The 19,567-nt window shown below is 44.4% G+C and overlaps 1 protein-coding gene across 4 annotated transcripts in view; it reads right to left on the bottom strand.

The window, feature by feature from the left end:
• The window catches only part of DCLK2 (doublecortin like kinase 2), a 158,452-nt gene extending 141,985 nt beyond the window's left edge, over positions 1–16,467 (bottom strand). The window contains exon 1 of one of the 4 annotated variants that reach the window (XR_001371475.3): positions 15,885–16,467. Coding sequence is in view for 2 of the 4 variants with exons in the window: in XM_014593442.3 (XP_014448928.1) it covers positions 15,885–16,290 (406 nt within the window). In the remaining 2 variants the exon portion in view is untranslated. The remainder of the gene's footprint in view (positions 1–15,884) is intronic. The other 3 variants (XR_001371478.3, XM_014593442.3, XM_014593445.3) reach the window with 3 other exon arrangements.
• Positions 16,468–19,567: the final 3,100 nt, after the last annotated feature.

Consider the following 19,567-nt stretch of genomic DNA (forward strand, 5'->3'; position numbering starts at 1 on the left):
TGGGAATTCTTTGAGAAAAGTTCCAAAGTCTTGGCAGTCTGCACAAGGAACTCCTCAAACATTTGAAAGTCATTTGCTGCCAGTACTAGTGTCAAAGATACCACTTCATCCACTGACAAAGAAAAAAGAAATATTTGGGTGATGAGACTGGACACTGGATCCAATTCCACTTGCTATTTTGGCATTGGAAATCTGTCATTGATGCTACTGTGTACGGAAGCCTCAGGCTCTCCCTCAAAAAGAAAATGGTTTCTCACTGTCTGTAATGGTGGACCTCAGTGCCTTCAATAGGGCCAGAGTGGTATGCTTGATGATGACCGATGGCTTGAGGGTTGCTGTCAAGGCTAATGTTGGTCATGACATGCCAGCAGTTGTTGGAACTTTTAGCTCTCCGCTATTAATTGCAAACAGTGGAAAAGTTTCCTTCCTCAGTGATGAGAACAGCATGTCTCAGTCTTAAAAAAAAAAGACTTCTAGGCCTAGCTCTAAATTCTAAGACCCTTTTTATACTAGAGGCTTAGCACAGATCATGGACCAGATTCCGCCCACCTGAAAGGCTGATCCAGACGCTGGTGGGGGGGAAAATATCATCAGCACCACACCAGGTGCCAATAGAATCTGCTACGTACTTTGCACTCTGCAATTTCCCTCCATTCCTTGACACTAGGAAGGGGATTTTGCTGTGCCTATCCTTATGGGATGACACCAGGTTCCTTCCTGAACTGTGTCAACTGCTCATATTCAAGCAGAAGCTGGCTTTGGTACCAGTGCTAATGTTAATTGTCAATAATTGAAATTTCTTCTTTAGTGATCTTCAACATTACCTTTCTATTCAATTCTAGATTATCTTGGCTTGTCTATTAACATTTTTCTGGAACTTATTTCTGGTGAGACATTTATGAACTATTCCAAAATTGTGTATTTCAGTTTCATCTCCGATGACTTTTGTTACAGGGCACTGTTGGTGCCTGCCACTTTAAGGGCTGAGCCAAACAGCCAGCAGGTGCTTGATTGCAGCAGCCATTTTGAGACACTGGCTGCCTATATAAACAGAGCAGTTGGCTACTGGTAGTCAAGTAGGAAATGTTGTTTGGCTGAGCTGTTGTATGAGAACATCTACAGGTAGGAACAGGAGGCTCTTGGTCTTAGGCATGACTTAAAACTACATCCTGCTGGAAGTGGGTGGCCTGGTGGGGCTCCTAATGGTGTGGGAGCCTCCAGGGAAATATCAGACCAGTTACCACACTGGTGGAAGGTGGGTTGCAGTGCCTCAATAACCCCTACCCCTCGCATCACTGTAGGTAGCAGTTGAGGCCAGGAATGGCTATGGCCACCTGTGCCCCCACTGGGGAGGGAAGCCCTGTAGCCCCAGGGAGGGGGCAGAAGATGTAGAGCCCCAGAGAGCTAGGAGCCTGGTGCTTGTGTATAGTTGCCCTGAAAAGGGCCAGGGCAAGCTTGGCCCTGGTCAAGTAACTGGCTAGCCACTACCCTAGTGAGGGTTGTGGGAGAGAACCAAAAGATGGTATGTCTGCTGCTGAAAGTGTATGCTAGATAAAGCCTGTGGGAGCAAGGCGGTATAAATTATTGATGTGTGAAAGACCCTGTGAGAGGGGGTAGAGAGTGAGAGGCCCTAGTGAGAGGAGGGTGGTATGAATACATGTGTGTGTCTGAGGCCTAACAAAGTGGGCTAAGCTTGGTCTGGCTGTAGGCTAGGCTATCACCTGGATGCCCTCTGTGAGGCTTGGGCTGCAGAGTAGGGGAGGAACAGAGCTGCAGATGGTGCCCCCTGGCATCGGGGCAAGAATGGGCGGCCTCCTGCCCAATTAGAACCAATTAAGAAACAACAAGGTGTGACAGGTGAGTGAAGTGTGCGGTTGGTCCAGAAACAGGTGGGCAGGCCAGTGGTGGACTGGCCCCGACAGCCCCCTGTTACACTTCCATAAATCCTTACGGAGAAAAACAAAAGTATGCCAAACGCCTGATCAGGATGATTCTCTAATGCAAAAGAGAGACCTACTGTGTTCAAGTCTAACTGCATTCAGGAAACATGACCATAGCCTCTACTAGTCTACCCAAGTTGGTCCTTATCTAGTTAGCAGGAGAGAGATGGATGCATGGAATTCAACAGAACTCTGACCATCTACCTGGATATCTAACCCATGCTGGAGTCCATGCTACCAGACCTTCATGGCTCTCAGTAGCCTCTAAGCTAGCAGTGGTATGTGTCATGCTCCAATCTTGCTTCTAACTGCAGTAACATAGTCGCTGTTGGAGTAGTGCCCAACATGTCCAGGACAACTTTAATAACAATGTTCAGGACTGAGCATTGTGGATACGCAAGGAAAGAGTGGCTACATCACAATTTTGATACATGGCTTGGAAACAAGTAGGCAGGGAGTCCTTTCACAACAGTGCTCCATACCATGGTCTGATGTGGTGGAGACACATCTGCTGTTTGTATTTCACAAAGATTAATCCATGATGGACATCACTTCAATCTCACTGGCTTTGAGTTGGCCCTTGGAGACTTACTGTACAAGGTAAGTTATCCCAGAATACTGATGCTGGTCAAATTAACTATAAGAAATGATCAACCATTTGTAGAAGCTTCATGTGACCTAAGAACTAGTAGGTTGGGCATACCAGCAGTAAGAGTCATAGTTGTACCACATATGCTTTTGCCTAGAAGCACAAGGCACAATCCATATGTGCATTTGATCAATGAAAATTATCAGGTGGAAGTTTCCATATAGAACTTGAAAAGAGAACTACATTATTGTGCAGATAATGGAAGTGAAGAACCTATTAAATAAACTCCTTTTAAAGGAGGAATTGAGTGTCTACTGCATAGGAACAATACTTGCTTTGAAAAAGTGATTAGTGATTTTTGTTAACTAATTATGAGAGGCATCAAACATGCTGAGGAATCGGTGGATACTCCAAATATCTTTAGTCTGGCCTTTCATTTTGTGTGGGCATAGTAATCCTATTTATAAGAACACAATAAAAAAAACATGCTAGTGTTATTTTTCTTTTTCCTTTTTTTCTTTAAAAAAGGAAACAATGTTGTTCTAGTCTCATTAAAATATAGTCCTGAGAGAAATGACTTGCACAGTCCTGTATTTTGGGTCCATATGCTTCATATTATTGCTTTAAATAAATACATAAACTAAAATGGAAATAGCTTGCTGAAAGGCTTTGAAATGGTGTGCGAGTATGAAGTGGCCTATGGGAAGATGAGACGGAAGAAGAGTAGCCAATCCATGGAGCACTTCCTATTATGGAAGCAGAGAAAATTGCAATACAGAAGAGTCAAAGAATGATTTGGGTCCTGAAACAGTAGGATTTTTAAATTACTACTACTTTGTAACAATTTTGGGGAAGTGTAGGTCACTGTTCTGCTCAATATCTGAATTTAAGAATTCTCTCATTCCAATAATTCATTGGAATAGTCTTATTTTCAGCAATTACTCAAGTGAACTACAAAACTGCTAGTCTGTAAATGCTGGCTACCCAAAAGAAACACGCCCACTTATTCAAAGAAATGTCTCTTTAATCATTGCCACTAAACATATTAAAATAATAAGTGCCAAACAGTGAAAGAACACATACAAACACACAGTTTTGAAGGAAGTTTATTTTAAGATAAAAGGATACTATCTTTTTTCTGCAGTGGCTAAAGGATTGGAAGAATATAGCTGAACAAAAATATCAGATTGAGCAAGCTGTAGTGTGAGTAATGCAGAACCTATACTGTCAGGCCCTTTTATTCTCGGTTCTACAACTGGTTTACTTGTATGCCTTTGACAAGTCATTTAAGATGGCACATCAATTTTTCCCCTCTCAACCATTTTTGCTGATAGATGGCTAGTATTTCAGAAGTGCCAACTACTTCCTGTTCAGGTTCTCTGTAGAAAAGAACAGACTTGTCCCATTCACTGAGGTGCCTAACTTTAGACATCAGGGCTAGGGACAGACATTCAAAAAGCCTGAGCCTGAATGGATTCAATCTTTGCAGGCTAGTCTAATCTTTGCAGGTTTCATTCCAGAAATGCAGGCACATATGTGCAGTGGCTCAGGCTAGAAGCCAGGGGGTGCTAGAGCAGCCCTCCCATCTCTTCCACAATGCTGAGCTGAGGAGGGTGGGTGTGGCCAGGATGCTTTGATTAGGGAGGGGTTTTAACCCTCACCCTGGCCTGCAGGTCCCAGACTCTTCCCTGCTCGCTGCTCAAGAGACAGGAGTGTTGCCACTAGCTGCCTGCCCTTTGTTCCAGTGAAACTAGACCCACACATCCACCTCTCAGCATTGGATAGAATTGGGGGGGCATGGCCAGATGTTGGGGCCCTGTGCTGGGGTCCCTGCCATGGGAGTGAGATAGGAGGGAACCCTGCTTGAGCAGCCAGTGGGAAGGGGGAAGCCTGGCAGCTGCTGCAGTCCCTCAGCCAGGCAAAGCAGCGATAGTGCTTCGGCTAGGAAGGAGAGGGGCAGGGCTAACCCTGCTCTGCTCTAGCAGATCACTCCATAAAGCATTGGGGATGCTGGAGGACTCTGGTTTAACTTAAACCAGGAAGGGGTCTGGGGCAGATATTGCATACACCAGTTAGACCCAAAGTTAAGTCTGATACTACATTCAACCAGGTTTATCTCAACCTGGCTTCAGTCATCTTCAAACTGGTTTATGTGTATTTAATGCTTGTTCTGTTACAAGTTTAAAGCAGCTTCTGATTGCTTAGACCAGTTTGTGTAATGTCTGCCTCTAGGCCATGGGTGTTGGTTGTGGGCGTGTTTGTCTAAGGACATAGGCGGACAAGGTTCTTTGGGTAAATGTGGTATCTTTTATTAGACCAACTGAATAGTTGGAAAAACTGTTCAGTGCAGGCATGGGTGGCCAGTCAGCAACTGGGGTCCCCCTATGGCCAGTTGTATGCGCCAACCTGGAAGTAGCGTGCCCTCTAAGCTGGCTGTAAGAGGGAACACTGCCTAGAAGTACCAGTGGTGCTCCTGGGAGGGCCAGGGACGCACCCAGAAGGGCCTGCGGTGCTTTTACTGGCACCCCCACTCCCAGCTGGCGCCGTCAGGGGGGGCACCAGCTCTCCTGTCTGCCCCTCCTGTCCGCTGCTTACGCAGGGAATGCTACTGTGAGAGGGTGCACATGCACCCCTGTGCATCACCACTGTTTGCAAGCTTTAGGGCATAAACACCCTTCTTCAGCATAGGGAGAGTCTGCTGTTGTTTTGCGTTCTCCTAGATGGAATAGAAGCCAATATGCAAAATGCAGGTCTGTGAAAATGCAAGTGTGTGGCAGTGAGAAGCAGAGACTATGGGAGATGATAGGTGGGAAGGGGGGAAGCTAACCTGGTGATAATGTAGCTGGTAAAAAATGTAGAGGGGTTACCTGGGGTTATTGGACGGCAGGCGGGTTATAATGTGCCATAAATCTAATATCTATAGTTAGTGTTATAGAAGTAGATCCAGTTCTTAAAGAGATCTTCCCAGAACCACCCATCCTAGCCTTTAAACAAGCACCAAACCTCACCAATCTCATCACCAGAAGCAAACTTCCTATGGCCCTAAACACACAGACTGGATCCAGACGATACCAGTACAAGAAATGTAAAACCTGTCACCATATCTCCACCACTTCCACAATAATTACACCCCACAACAGAACCAGTACCATTCCTGGATCTTACACCTGCACCTCCAGAAATGTCATCTTGCTCATCTAGTATACTAAATGCTAATGGAAAATATGTAAGAGAAACCAAATAAGAACTGCATACCAGAGTGAACACACACACACACACACACACACACACACACACACACACACACACACACACCTGTGGATGCACACTTTTCACAAGAAAGCCACTCTCTCTCCAATCTCTTAGTTCTAATCCTCAAAGGCAAGTTACAAAACACCTTTCACAGATGAGCCTATGAACTTCACTTTATAAATTTACTGGATACAAAAAATCATGGATTAAATATAGACACTGGATTCCAGGCGCATTTAAAACCTGCCTTCTATTCAATAACCTCACTACACTTTACCAGCTACGTTCTATCACCAGGACAACATCCCCCCATCTCTGCAACCTACATGTCTCTCACCTATCGTCTCCCATGGCCCCTGATCCTCACCGCCATGCATTTACATTTTTGCAGACCTGCATTTTGCATATTAGCTTCTATTCCATCCAGGATAACACAAAACAGCAGACTCTCCCTATGCCTGAAGAAGGGTGTTTGTACCCAAAAGCTTGCAAAGAACAATTTTTCAAACTATCCAGTTGCTCTAATAAAAGACACCACATTTACCCAAAGAACCTTGTCTAACTTTAAACATCCAACTTCAGGGGGAGGAAAGGTGAGGGGGTGGGTGCAGGGAAACCTAACCACTTTCTGCTTTAGTTCACTAATCTACCTGTTGTTATTGTAAAACTTAATCATTCAGTGGTTATTTCACTGATTTTTTATTTTTTTTTGGTGGTGTCCTACAACTAGGGCAGTCATTGACAGTTGTAGAAATATTAATATTCCCAACATTCCAAATAATTTCATACAGAATGTACAGACGTACAGAAACTGTTGACTACCCACTCCAAAGCAAACAAAAACCATTACAAGTGATAACATGAGATCTTTAAAATGTATAAAAACAATAGTTACACTTTCACCCAGAATTGCTTAAAAATATTAAACTGCCTGGAATTTAGGAGATTTGAAGAATTATACAGGCTTTGGAATTATCAGGAGATGTTGGTAGGGGGGGAAGGAGGAGAGAGAACCGGAACAGATGCCATCACAATAGGAACTAGGAAAAGGCCTTGCCTACAAAACGCTGATTCAAAATGACATTCACGGCATGTTCATTTCCTTTCAATGACATTCATGTATTCAAGACTAAAAAAAAAAAAAATTAAATAAACAATAAGAGTCAGTTAAGCTTCATGGCTGATACTTTAAATTAGGGTTACTGAGGAGAAAAGTAGAAGGTTGGCCATAAAAAGTTGTAATTAATTACTTTATGTATAGATACAAAAAGAAAATAAAAGAGACAATTCCCTTTGCTAGTGTGTCCCCTTTAAAAAGAACACAAAGCAAACTCTTCCCCCAAGTATATTTTTACTTTGCCCTTTACTAAGGTTGTATCATTTATGTTTTCCAGGGTACAAAATAAGGCCAGGTTCATTGATCTGAGGAACTTAAACAGGTATATTTAATAGATCTTTTTAAATACTTCTTTTGAATAGGAAGGTTGATTAAAGATCCTGTCATTTTTCTCTTTAATACTAGAGGAAGGAAATCTTTTGACTTAAAGTTACAAAGCTAAAAAAGATACATATCCTGAAATGTGTAAAATGTAGCATTTCAGTTATATTTTGTGATGGCTCTACTTCAAACACTGGCCACTTAACTAGTCCACAAAGGACCCGAGATAGAAACATGGGGGAGGGACAGAAACAAACACAAGTGACAAATCCTAATCTTGAAAAGCAGCTTATCAGACCAAAAAGGTATATACCTGAACAATTTTAATGTAATACAGATTATTAGACAATTTTATTTTGGGGTTCGATGCATTTTTTTTTCTACTACTAACAGTCTGCAGTAATCCAATGCTTCACACAAGAACAGATTGTACTACCACACCTGCCAAAATCCACATCCAGATCAGAGAGCTCAGCAGAACTGAAGGATTGCTATCCAAAAAGTAAAAACTCTCAAGTCCAAAGTGTACGTTTGGTTCACAAACTTTAAAGACAAGAGAGCGAGTCCTGGCTCTGCAAAGTCAATAGCAGAACTCCTAGTGACATCAGTGGGGCCAGGACTCTACCCAAAGTTCCTAAATAACACTGAAGATCTTGCAAAATGGCCAGAGTTGTGATATAATCAAGAATTTATACTCTATTTTGTATGTTCTCTAGGTGTTTATGGGGACTGGGAGGCAAGACCCTCAAGTACTAGTATTACATCTGCCAGGCATTTGTTTGTGTTAACTCCTAGTTTAATGCTTCTGCAGCACACATGCTAAAAATAGGTTTACATATTTGCAAATTGCAAATCTCAGCTATAGCCAGGATTACTGCAAGGATCGGGGTGGGGAGGGGGGCAGGAGGAGAAGGCAGGTAAAATTTACAAAAACCAGTTCAAACTAGGATAGAATTCTTTATCCACATATAAAACCCAGCATGGATTTATCACATATGTAAACTGAACTTTTATTATCTCAGTTGGCTTCAAAACCTACAAGAATCAATGGAAATCTTTCTGTTGATGTCAACCCTAACTTAGAGTCGCTTGTAAATGTATCTCACCTACAAGGGTCAGCAAGACTCCAGGGAAATATATAGCTTTATTTCTAAATGCATTACTATGTTGTCACATTAGACTAATAATACAGTGAGCTTTACAATTTACTTTATATTTTGAAATCCTTTCAAAAGCTACTACATACTAGTCTTCACTGGCACATAGTTACAGCCAATACCTTGCCAAAAATAAATACAGCAGTCTTTAGTATATAACAATGACATTCAACATAAGTCCATTAACTCTTCTGGTTTTAAATTATGATCTGACATTCATCATAGATATTACATAACTATTCACTAACATAAAAAGGAACATCAGCCTTTGAAAAGAAACAGCTGCTGGAACCTTCCTGCTTACTGGATAAGTAAAATATGAGAATTATAGAAACAGGTTGGCTTCTGTATTAACCCAAGTTATCTTTCAGGACACTCAGGCAGGCTGCAGAACCATTCTAGCCAAGCTATAAGAGTGCCTCACAAGCTGACATTTTTTTTTAAAGATTTAGGGGACAGTCACCAGCCATCAAGAAGAGAGATCTTTTCTGAGCAGAGAGAAAAAAATTCCTTCAAGAGTCATACAGTTGTTCAAAAGAAACAACATTTGCTGAAATGTTGCATCTTTATACATCTAAAAATTAAATAATAATGTATTTATCATCTTCCTTTGTGCTAGGTTTATGGCAATTAAAAAAGTTAGCACCCCTCATTAACCAGGAAATATTACCTGCCCCTAATTATTATTATTTATTTGTATAACCACATCACTTAAAAGCACCTGTTGGGAACAGAAGCCCACTGTTAAGTGCTGTACAAACACAGAACAAGACTGACTCTTAGCTCACTGGAACAGAAACAACCCAAAAAGTACAAAAGAGAAGAGATAGCTATAGACAGACATATAGTAACACAAAAAGCCCACAGGGAAAAAAATATCGGTCAGCATAACAAGCAGCAGTCACTTGACAAGCAAGCAACACTGTCAGGTTCCTAAGTATTTTCCCTTTAGGAAACTTACAAATTTTCCTCAATATTATATTCTTCCCAGACAGCATAACAACATGGATTTCAAGCCCCAGACTTAACACTCAGACTTTTTTCTTCTTGAAGGGTGGGCATCGGAGGGGCTGAGTGGAAAGGGAAAGGTTTTCCAAAACTGCTTCAAAAATCTGCAGACATTTGGCTATGCAATTGTAGATAGGGATTAGAGTGAGATATGGGTCCTATACTTTTCTAATATGAAGACAGTTTTTGAGATTAACTGTTTTCTGAATCAATGAAAAATTAGGTATACGCATCCCCCCTGATTTTAAGATGAAATACCTGACTTCTTGAAAATAAAGAAAACATAACAATCCTGAGCAAATCCACCGCACAAGAAAAACAAAGTGACTTGGGTCATGAGGGAAAGTAGCTGCCAAATATCTCAAGGCCTTTCATGGCACAAATGTTACACATCAAAGCCAACTGGCTACACATTTTACAGGCAAGCCAGAACTATTCAGAGGGCTCATGATTAAGAGCACAGCTTGCTGAAGGAAGGTTTGCAGATATTTTATTTAAACGTAACCATTCTGAACACCTTAGAGTTTTTACCCAGGCAAGGCTCCCACTGGTCGCAATAAAAGTTTTACGTGACTAACGGCAGAAAAAATCTGACTGATAAACATGACTATAGTATTATGTTAAAAAGACCCCCCCCCCCCCCTCCCCATACACACAAACACAAAACTTGTGTATTCCATGAAAAGGGCCACATGTTGTGGAAGTCCAGCATATTGTACTCAAGGATGCTTACTAGGAAGCAAGAGATTTGAAACAGGAGCCTTAGCACAAGATCTGACTACTGTTCTTCCTCTTGCAAGTGCTACTATGCTTTTCTTATCTTCACAGGGCAGTAGGAAGTGTCCTGCTTTTAAATGAGTCTACACACAGCAGAGCAGAATAGCTGACACAGTTAGGAGTGTCCCTAGAGAAAAAGCCATGAGACCACAAGTTCCTTTTTACCCCTCCCTGATGTTCTACATAGGTCAAAGCAGATGTCTGGCTGGACGGTATGTTTCTGTCTCATAACCATCAACTTCTCTGAGAGCACTCATTGCTTTTAACAACACAAAAGGACTCCTATTCAAACTCATCCTTTCTGGTGTTGCTGTAATGCCAGTTACTACTGGTAACTATGCCCCAACCTTTCAGCTCAAGGTACTTTTCAGTGATTCTCTTCCTGTGCTCTGTACAAGGGTGACCATGTTTCCATAGCACTGATAAAAACACCTTTTGTTTCACATGGTGAAACAAAAGGGGAGAACAATGGAACTCAAAAAAATAGTCCTATCTGTTGGAGATTGCAGCTCACTTGGTTTATGTAGATGCCTTACATCCTTGATTTCATAGGGTCCTTGCATTGCCTTCAAACAATCCTATGCTAGTCCTCACTTATGGACATCTGTAAACTCCTCAGCTACATATGTCTTTCCAAAGCCAAGATGCCTATCAGTCACTTACTCCCACGCCCATCCCTCTATGCCCAAGTACTTTCACTTAGAAAAGAAATGAAGAGCGTGGTTTTCTGGAAGGGATTATTACGGATAGCAGATATCGTGCCTGCTGACTTGTTCAGATGACTATATTTCTCCTGTCCTACAGTAACCTACAGTATTTTGTTCACAGAAAATACCCAGTAGTGGGTTTGTTAGCATAAAGAACCAGTATTTCCTAGACATACTATATAAACACTGCCTCTCTCCAAGAGAGTGCACATATATGTGAGAGAAATATGTTTGAAACACTGTTTTAAAACTATCTTTCCATGATTATTCTAGCTAGCCCATAAAAGGCAGGGATGGTGCCTTGGCTTTTTTTTTGGCTTCATTACAGAGAGATGACTGTGCCTTTTCCACGAAGTGAAGACAAACTGCCTACTGGTGTTAGCATCTGGTTGTTCTGGCACAAGGAAGGATATTTTTGATTAGCTAAGCAGAACTAAACCAATATAGTAAAATAGAGCAACAATAATCCAACGCAATGCATACTTGAACTGTTGAATAATTGGTCCACATCAACTTTTTCTACTTCCTACTCTTTAATCTGATAAAACTCATTCTCTCACAAGAGTGAGAATAGCATCCTGCAGCGTTCATCCTTGTCAGAAATCTTTCCACATCTCTCCAAAAAGGATGTTTGTACATTCTTGCAGTAGTTGGCAACAGTTTTGACTAGCGGACTGGAATGACCAAGCGCTGTGGCAGCCAGCACCAGACCTGCTGCTGCCACCATTTCTCCCAGTGCTTGGCCATTGCATTGGCAAAGCACCCAGCAACAGCAAGGGCAAAGCTCCTGCCACCAAATGCTGCTGAAGCCCCTCAGCTTCGGGTTGGGTCCCATGGCTCCATGGGCAAGATCCAGCCCACAAGCCATAGGCTGACAATCCCTGCATGCTTAGGGTCCTTCATGATTCCCAGAACTGTTGCCATACCACAGGTGGTTTACCTAGAGTTTGCGAAAACAAAGTCTCTCATAGGTGCCTGTTATCCAGAGCACTAAAGATGCTTATCATCTGTCAAATCAAACCATTTTACTAGAAATGGGTTACATTTTAGCTCTTCTCATCCAAAGACATGAAATAACCTGCTAATCTAACAGTTGCTCTAGAGATATCAGGTCCTCAACATTTTCCTTGCTCCAGAAAAACTGAAATATGAGATAATAAGAGACAGTATAATCAACTGCACAATTAACAGAAGTTGAAAGGAGAGAATCGAGACCACCAGCATCTACCATGGTGAGGAATCATAGTCATTTCCCCTTTGATCCCTTTAATTAAAGCAATGGCAAGAATGATATTTGCAAAGCAGTCCAAGGGTCTTAGTCACAGTAAACATACTTCAAGCTCAAACCCAAACTGGTGTTTCACAATCAAACAATTAGTTAAGTGGGGAGTAGGAATAACATGAGGTAGACTTCAAAAGGTGGCACACCTACTATTTTTGCTGCTTTCCCTTACCCCTGCACACTCCCTGTCCTGGAGTTTGCTCTTCTCTGTAGAAGTCTGGTGTACTCAGACTAATCCAATTATGATGCTGCAGGACTTTCAGCAGATTTGTGTAAGCTGTGCTGGTCATGGATGGTTAGTAAATAATTGTCAATCTTTCCCCTTTTATTTTATTTAGAGTAGCATAACAGTGGTTTTTCAAGAGTTTTGCTCTTGTGCAACAGAACTGCCCTGGTGATTCTGAACAGTACATGAAATGACATTTACTATGGATGACAAAGCTTCTTCTGACAATGCCCTCTTATATATAACCTCTTTATAATTCAACATTTTTAGCATTAGTTTAACTTCTATCTAGAAGACTGCATCTACTAGGTACCCAATTTTAATGGTCTCTAATTTGGTTACTGGAGACTGAGGGAGGAAAGACAGCAGCTTTTTTTTTTAAATTCCACATGCTTTGAAACAGCTGGAGTGAAACCACCTACCAATGTCAGGAAGTGAAGGATTTCACTTCTGATATTTGAAAGACTGACTCAAATAATACCTAACTTAAAATTCTGTTTAGATGAGGTTGTAAAAAAGCATGCAGAGGGAATAAAGTCTTTTAAAAATATATATGTACAGAAGAGGACTAAAGCAAGAGAAACTTTAATAAAAACAGATTTTCAGTGTGTGTGGGCGGGTATACAGACAAGTGAACTGGCCCATTTCCAAAACTATAACATAGGCACAGTTTCAAGTAGAAAATGTCTTTAATTGAATAACCTGAAAAAAAGCCTTAAGTAGACTGGATGATGGATGTTGGGTACACATTATGGAAAACGCTGGCAACCACAAAGAGCAGTTGGTAAGAATTCCCCAAAACTCACCTTCAGGCAGCTGTCACTGCCTTAAAAAAAGAAAGGTATAAGAAAAGTATGTTTTTTTCTTAGACAAGAGAATGGGTCCAGATTTTTAGAAGAACTCGGATATTGTTTTGCTCATCACTGCAAAGTTTAAGTCAATGGTTCTCAACCTTTTATTTTTTACCACGGCCCGGTGGGAATGGGGTGTGCAGAGCTGGCTGCCTCCCTCCTGGGGCTCCCATGCCAATCAGCTTTAACCCCAGAAGCTCAGCTGTGACCCTGGAAGCCTCTCACCCAGGTGGACAGATGGGGCTCTGAGCGGTGGGGCTCGTGCCACAACCCTGCAGCCAACCCGCTGCGACCAGGTACCGGGCTGCAGCCTGGTGGTTGGGAACCTCTGATATAAATTACTAAGTCCCATCTTCAAATGTGACCCAGTGCCTAATTTTAAAGGAATCTATGTATCTAAAGAATGCAGAAAGGCATCCAGTGAGATTTTCAGAGGCACCAAAGCACCCAGCTCCCTTTAAAATTGAATGTGGGCCAGAAGTGTGAAGATGGATGGAGGTTATAACTCCATTAAAAATGTCACTGTATAAGTGTCAAGGCTTCTAAAGGATAACTGTTTTCAGGGCACCCGCATGCATTTCCTAAACAGGCATGATGCACTCTAGGCAGGACATCAATACCCACACAGCAATGTTAAGGGAGTAAAATTAAAACATTTCCCTCCCTAAGTAAATAAAAATGACACCTGGAAGTGAGCCAAAAACTTTACCATTGATTGTGTAGATGGGGCAGGGGGAAACAGAAATCAGCCACTTAACTAATCGCATAGAATCCAGTAACAGACAACAAAGACTACTTTAGGAAAGGCCTTGGGAAAACGTCAGTGAGAACAGGCTAAAGACAGGAAGGCAGGAGAACAGCAAAGGGGTACAGGTCCAGATGTAAATGTGGGAACTCTCCAGCAAACTCCCCAGTAACACATAACAACATAGTGGTTCTGTACCTTTCCAGTACCAGGACCCATTTGTAAACATCAATGGCCAGTCCCAACTCAGTGCTCCTCACCCACTGCCACCCACCTCTAGGCCCCAGCCTCCCAATGTGTGGGGTAGGGGGGTCCCTAGTAGCCCTTCACAGGCTGGATCTATCACTCTGCACGGGAAAAGCCAGCTTCTCATGTTTTTCTCCTTTAAAGGAAAATCCATTTTTAAAGTTTGTTCATGACCTTTTCATATATTCTTGAGACCCACTTTTGGTTTGCGACCCATGGATTGAGAAACACAGAAACAGACTACCTTAGGGCAGGTCTTTGGGAAGCATCAGTGAGAACAAGCTAGAGGCAGGAGAAAGGGAGAGGGGGTGGTATAGGTCCAGATGCAGAAATAGGAAGCCTCCAGCAAGCTCTACAGTAAGAAACAACACAGACTACTTGATGGCAGGTCTTAGGGGAACATCAGGCTAGAGCTAGGAGGGCAGGAGAACGGCAGTGGGGGGAACGGGCCCAGGGGTAGAAATGGAAACTCTCCCACAAACTGATCTACCCTGGGTTTGAGCACTTTTGGGCCAGTCACTCCCCTTCTCCACACTGTTTCGTGCTGGTGCCTGCTCATCAGACCCAACCATCCCAAACTTCAGCTTCTTCAGTGGGGGACTTTTCTTCTTTTTGTTGTTGGTGGTAAGCTCTAGCCTTGCCAATGGGTCAGGTGTTGCTCTCAAGTCACCTGGGGCCAGCCCGGAGTCACTGCAGGGGGTGGAAGCCATCAGGTGGTATCTGGACAGGCACAACCAGCCCTGAGCAGTGTTTCTCAACCCATGGGTCGCAACCCAAAAGTGGGTCACAAGAACATATGAAAGGGTCGTGAACAACCTTTCAAAATGGATCAACAAACTTTAAAAACTGATTTTCTTTTAAAGGAGAAAAATGTGGGACACTGTGGCTTCTCCCTTGCACGCTGGCAGAGTTCCAGCCCGCAAGGGGCTGCTTGGGGCCCCCCTGCCCTACCCCACACACCACCCCTTTGCCCCACATACAGCACCGTACCTAGACTCCTGGTGGGCCTGGGCAAACTTTTAGTATTGGGCTCCCCTTCGCCAGAGATCATGATAATAATAATCAGACCATGGAAAAAAAACAACCATTTCTGGACCCCGCCTTCCATCCGGGCCCTGGGACAGCCACCCAATTTGCCCATGCCTGTGTCTGAGACTGTCCATGCACACCTACTGCCCCCTTGCCCTGCACACTGTACCCAGCACTATACCTAGACTCCTGGCGGGCCTGGGCAAACTTTTAATATTGGGTATCCCTTCACCAGAGATCATGATAATACTGATCGTGGGAAAAAATACCATTTTGGGCCCCTCTTCTGTCTGGGCCCCGGGTGGCTGCCCAGTTTGCCCATGCCTGTGCCTGCCCACACCCCCCCAACCACCCCCTTGCCCCCTCGCCACCCAAACCCCTCCACTGCCCCCTCACCTCACACAGCCCCCACTGCCCCCTCACCCCACACACCCCTCCACCGCCCCCTGGCCCCGCACACTGTGGGGCTGCGGCCTGGGGGGCATCGGGCAGCAGGAGCGAAGGGCATGGCATTGGGACTGGCCACGGATGTTTCCAAATGGGTCCTGGTACAAGAAAGGCTGAGAAGCGCGGGTCCAGGGTGGGGGTTGAGAAGGGTAGACCCCCATGAGGAGAGGGAAGCCCTCCCTCCCCTTACCCTCCACCAGCTCCTCCAGGCTGGTGACCTTCCTGCTGCCGTCGACGGTGTAGATGGCGCGCACGCCCTGGGGCAGGTGGACGTTGTCGGACAGGGAGCGGGTGAGCTCCACCAGGAGCGCGTCGAAGGAGCGGAGGCGGTCGCTGGAGATAGCGTAGACCAAGCCCTTGAAGTAGCGGTCCCCGTTGCGGTAGAAGCGCGCCTTCTTGGCTTTCTTCTCGGAGCTGAGCGCCTGCAGCGTGCGCGTGCGATAGAGGCTGCAGTGCGCGCTGTGCGCGGGGCTAGGCACCAGCCCGTTGCCCTTGGGGCCGCCGCTGCCGCCCGCCGCCCGCCGCGCCCCCGCGCGCTGCTGCCTTTTGTCCCGCTCCTCGAAGTGCTCCAGCTCGATGCTCCGGGCGCTGGCCATGGGGGCCGGCCGCTGCGCGCTGCCCGCCGGCCGGGCTAAACCCCCCGCGCGCGGACGCCGCCGCCAGCCGCCTCGTCCCGGCTCCCCGCCGCGGCCATGCAAGCTCGCACAATGCGGGCCGGGCCCCTGCTCGGCCGAGCTACGCCAGGCGCTGCATCGCGGCCCCGGGCCGGGCGGGCGGGCGGAGCGAGCTGCGGCTGCCTCCCGGCCCCCGCGCTAATGGCAATGCGGTGTGCGCGGCGGCGCCCGGGTCCTAGCTCCGCCGGCCGCCGCTCCCGGGCCCGCTCGGGGTGGGGGCTGCCGGCAAGGAGCGTGGTGGGGGGGGCGCTTCATGCCTGGTGTTTTGTGCCGCGGATAATAGCGCCGGTGCTCCGGAGGGAGGGCCAGAACTGGGGGCAGAGGCGATCTCTTTTGTTAGATCAACTAGACGCTTGCAAACACATAAAAATGAAAATGAAAAAATGGCTTTCTTTGCCAGGTTTCGGGCACACGTGCTCTAGCTGGCATCTTCCACCCCGTGTCGTAGCAACGACGTTTGGTGCCCACCGCACACAGGTCCCAAGGGCATGCAGGGCCCCCATGCTTGGCAGCTGCCATTGCCCGGTCCCTGCACCCCCCCAGATGAGATGCTGGTGGCTCCATCCCATGTCCAGCCCCTGCTGGGCAGTGCCTTTTGGTGCCCCTTTGCTTGGGTGCCTGGGGCGGTCACCCTGCTCACCCCACTCTTGCTACAGCGCTGCTTACACCACTTTTCAGCTCCCCTGAGAAATGGTAGCAGCAGGAGAAAATATGATTGCGGGGGAGGAGGGTGCTGCAGGGCCAGCGCGCACTTGTGCTGTACATGGCAGCAGAGTGTGCAGCAGGGGCGCTGGCAGAGGGGCATAGTGGTGGCATCAAGCAGTGCTGGACGCTGCGGGACAGTGGTATTGTGGTGCAGCTGCTGTCGCCAGCTGCCATGAAATTAGTTTGAGGGAGCTAACCCTGTTAGCCCCAGCCTTCTGCCACCTAGAAATACGAATTTTCATTTCCACCTGGGAGAAATGTTACAATCTTTTCACTCTCCTATGTGTGAGGAAGGGCACTTGTGCTGGAAAGCTTGCAAATAAATAATTTGTTTTGCAACTATCTACATGGTTTAATAAAAGACATCACATCTACCAAGGGTTCTGGTCACTTTTGCCTGTAGACAAACACTACTACAGCCTGTATCCCCAAAAGTACGATCATTTTTGTAGAAGGGTGTTTGGACTCGAAAGCGTGCAAAGAATAACTTTTATAACTATTTTAGTTGGTCTAATAAAAGATATCATGTTTACCCTAAGAACCTTGTCTGCTGATCATTTTTGAGGCAGCTAATTGATGCAGCATATGCAAAACCCAAGTCACTCTCAGGGGGCACGTCTACAGAAGAAGCTTAGTGCACATTAGCCTAATGATAACACTGCAGGGTAGCATGTCATGGCAAAAAAGAGTACTAATATCCTACTGCACAGTGTTATTAGGCTAATATGAAAGAAACATCACTAAATAAATGTGCACTAATGCTACTGCACAGTAACTCTAGATACTGTGCATTTAGTTAGTACTATATTAAGGAAGTATTAAACTAAATGTGCAGTATCTAAGATGCATTAATGAACTTGTTGATGCATCCATGGGGCATGTCTACATGTGCATTTACACCATCTTAAATTTACTACGCAACAAGCGGGAATAAGCTGGCACCTATGGGCATTTTTACATGTGGAAGCACTGTAGCGCTGGGCAGTTTTCAAAGCACCCGGCGCTGCATCGCTTACATTTGTATTAGCGGCAAAATGCACGTCAGTGCTGAGAAAATGGCAGCAGTGCACTTTTGAACTAAAATACACAGAAGGTGTTTTAGTTTAAAAGCACACGGTTGCCACTTTCTGTGTGCATTTCACTGCTTATACAACTGCACTGTTTGCATCAGCTTGTGATTAATTGAGCCTGCTCCAAAGCAGCAGATCTCCGATCTGTCACGGGACAAAAAGGTATGTGTATAAATGCCCAACATGCGCTGGCATTGAAGTGCATCAGTACTGTGTGTGGACTGATTTGGGATTACATTTAGTGTTACTGGTCAGTAAGGCGTCTACATGTGCAGAGTAATTAACCAGGCATAAATTTGATACCTTCATGGTGTGGGTATCAAATTTACACTCAAGCTGGCATAAGTCAACATATTTACTGCACAGTACAGTTTTACCCATTTATACCAGGAAATAATAGATCCCCCTCTCTCTTTGAATAAATGACATGCAATGTTAATGTTTCTACATTGATTTGCAGTGATGGGCCTGTTAATACATGCTACAAGACAGAGAAGTCGATGGCACACTGTTTCTTTAGGTACAGAAGTAGTGACAGTATAGCATGTTGACCGTTAGTGTGGCATTGTCATAGTCAGGTAAGTATGTCCAATACTGTTTTTGCCACTGGATGAAGTTAAAAGAAAGGAAATAAAATAGTCATATAGTACATAGACATTGTTGGTTGGAAAGAGGATAGAGTTAGGGCATTCAATTTTTTAGTGCACCCCTCATGTAGCCTTGGCAAATGATTCTTTTGTATATGGGAATTCATATAGGAGGCACAACCAGGGAAGGGTAGAAATCTAATAATTGTTCTTTGTGAAAATCCTTTTGCCCTCCCTGGCACAATAGTCAAGGTTGCAATAGAAAGGTAAATGCTGAAGTGTTTCTATGCTGACCACCCAACCACCCAAATATCTTCTTTTTTTAATATATATTTACCAGGCAGTTGAAGAGAATTGGGTTAGGGTTAAGATTAAATCTGTTTTCAGTGTGTTTCAACAGTTTTTTTTAAATAGCAATTTTCCAATATTTTCCTACTTATATTGATTGTTCATTTTGAAATGGCAATAAAATTATGGGTTCTTTCTTTCTTTTTTTTTAAGTAGTGCATGTGTTGCTTTTAAGGAAAGGTGTAAAAAGAATGTACCATAAAGTTTGACGTGCCACATCCTTGAGGCATGCTGCTGTACCAAAAAATCCTTCATTCTCCCCTGAAGAGATAAAATGAGTTGTGTGCGCTAAATAATAAGTTTAATAAGCAGAGAAAACAGACACACAGGTGGAGCTATACTTCCCTAGCCTTCCAGAAAGTTCCCTTCTAGGGAATTTCTAACTGCAGCAAATTGTCTACTGAAAACACAACACCATGTTGTGTTTTATATATGGTATGTTGGGTATTAGCAAGAAATGACTGTAAAAATAACCTATTTTTCTATTTA

The sequence above is a fragment of the Alligator mississippiensis genome, chromosome 2 (genome assembly GCF_030867095.1).
Source record: "Alligator mississippiensis isolate rAllMis1 chromosome 2, rAllMis1, whole genome shotgun sequence".
NCBI lineage: Eukaryota > Metazoa > Chordata > Crocodylia > Alligatoridae > Alligator > Alligator mississippiensis.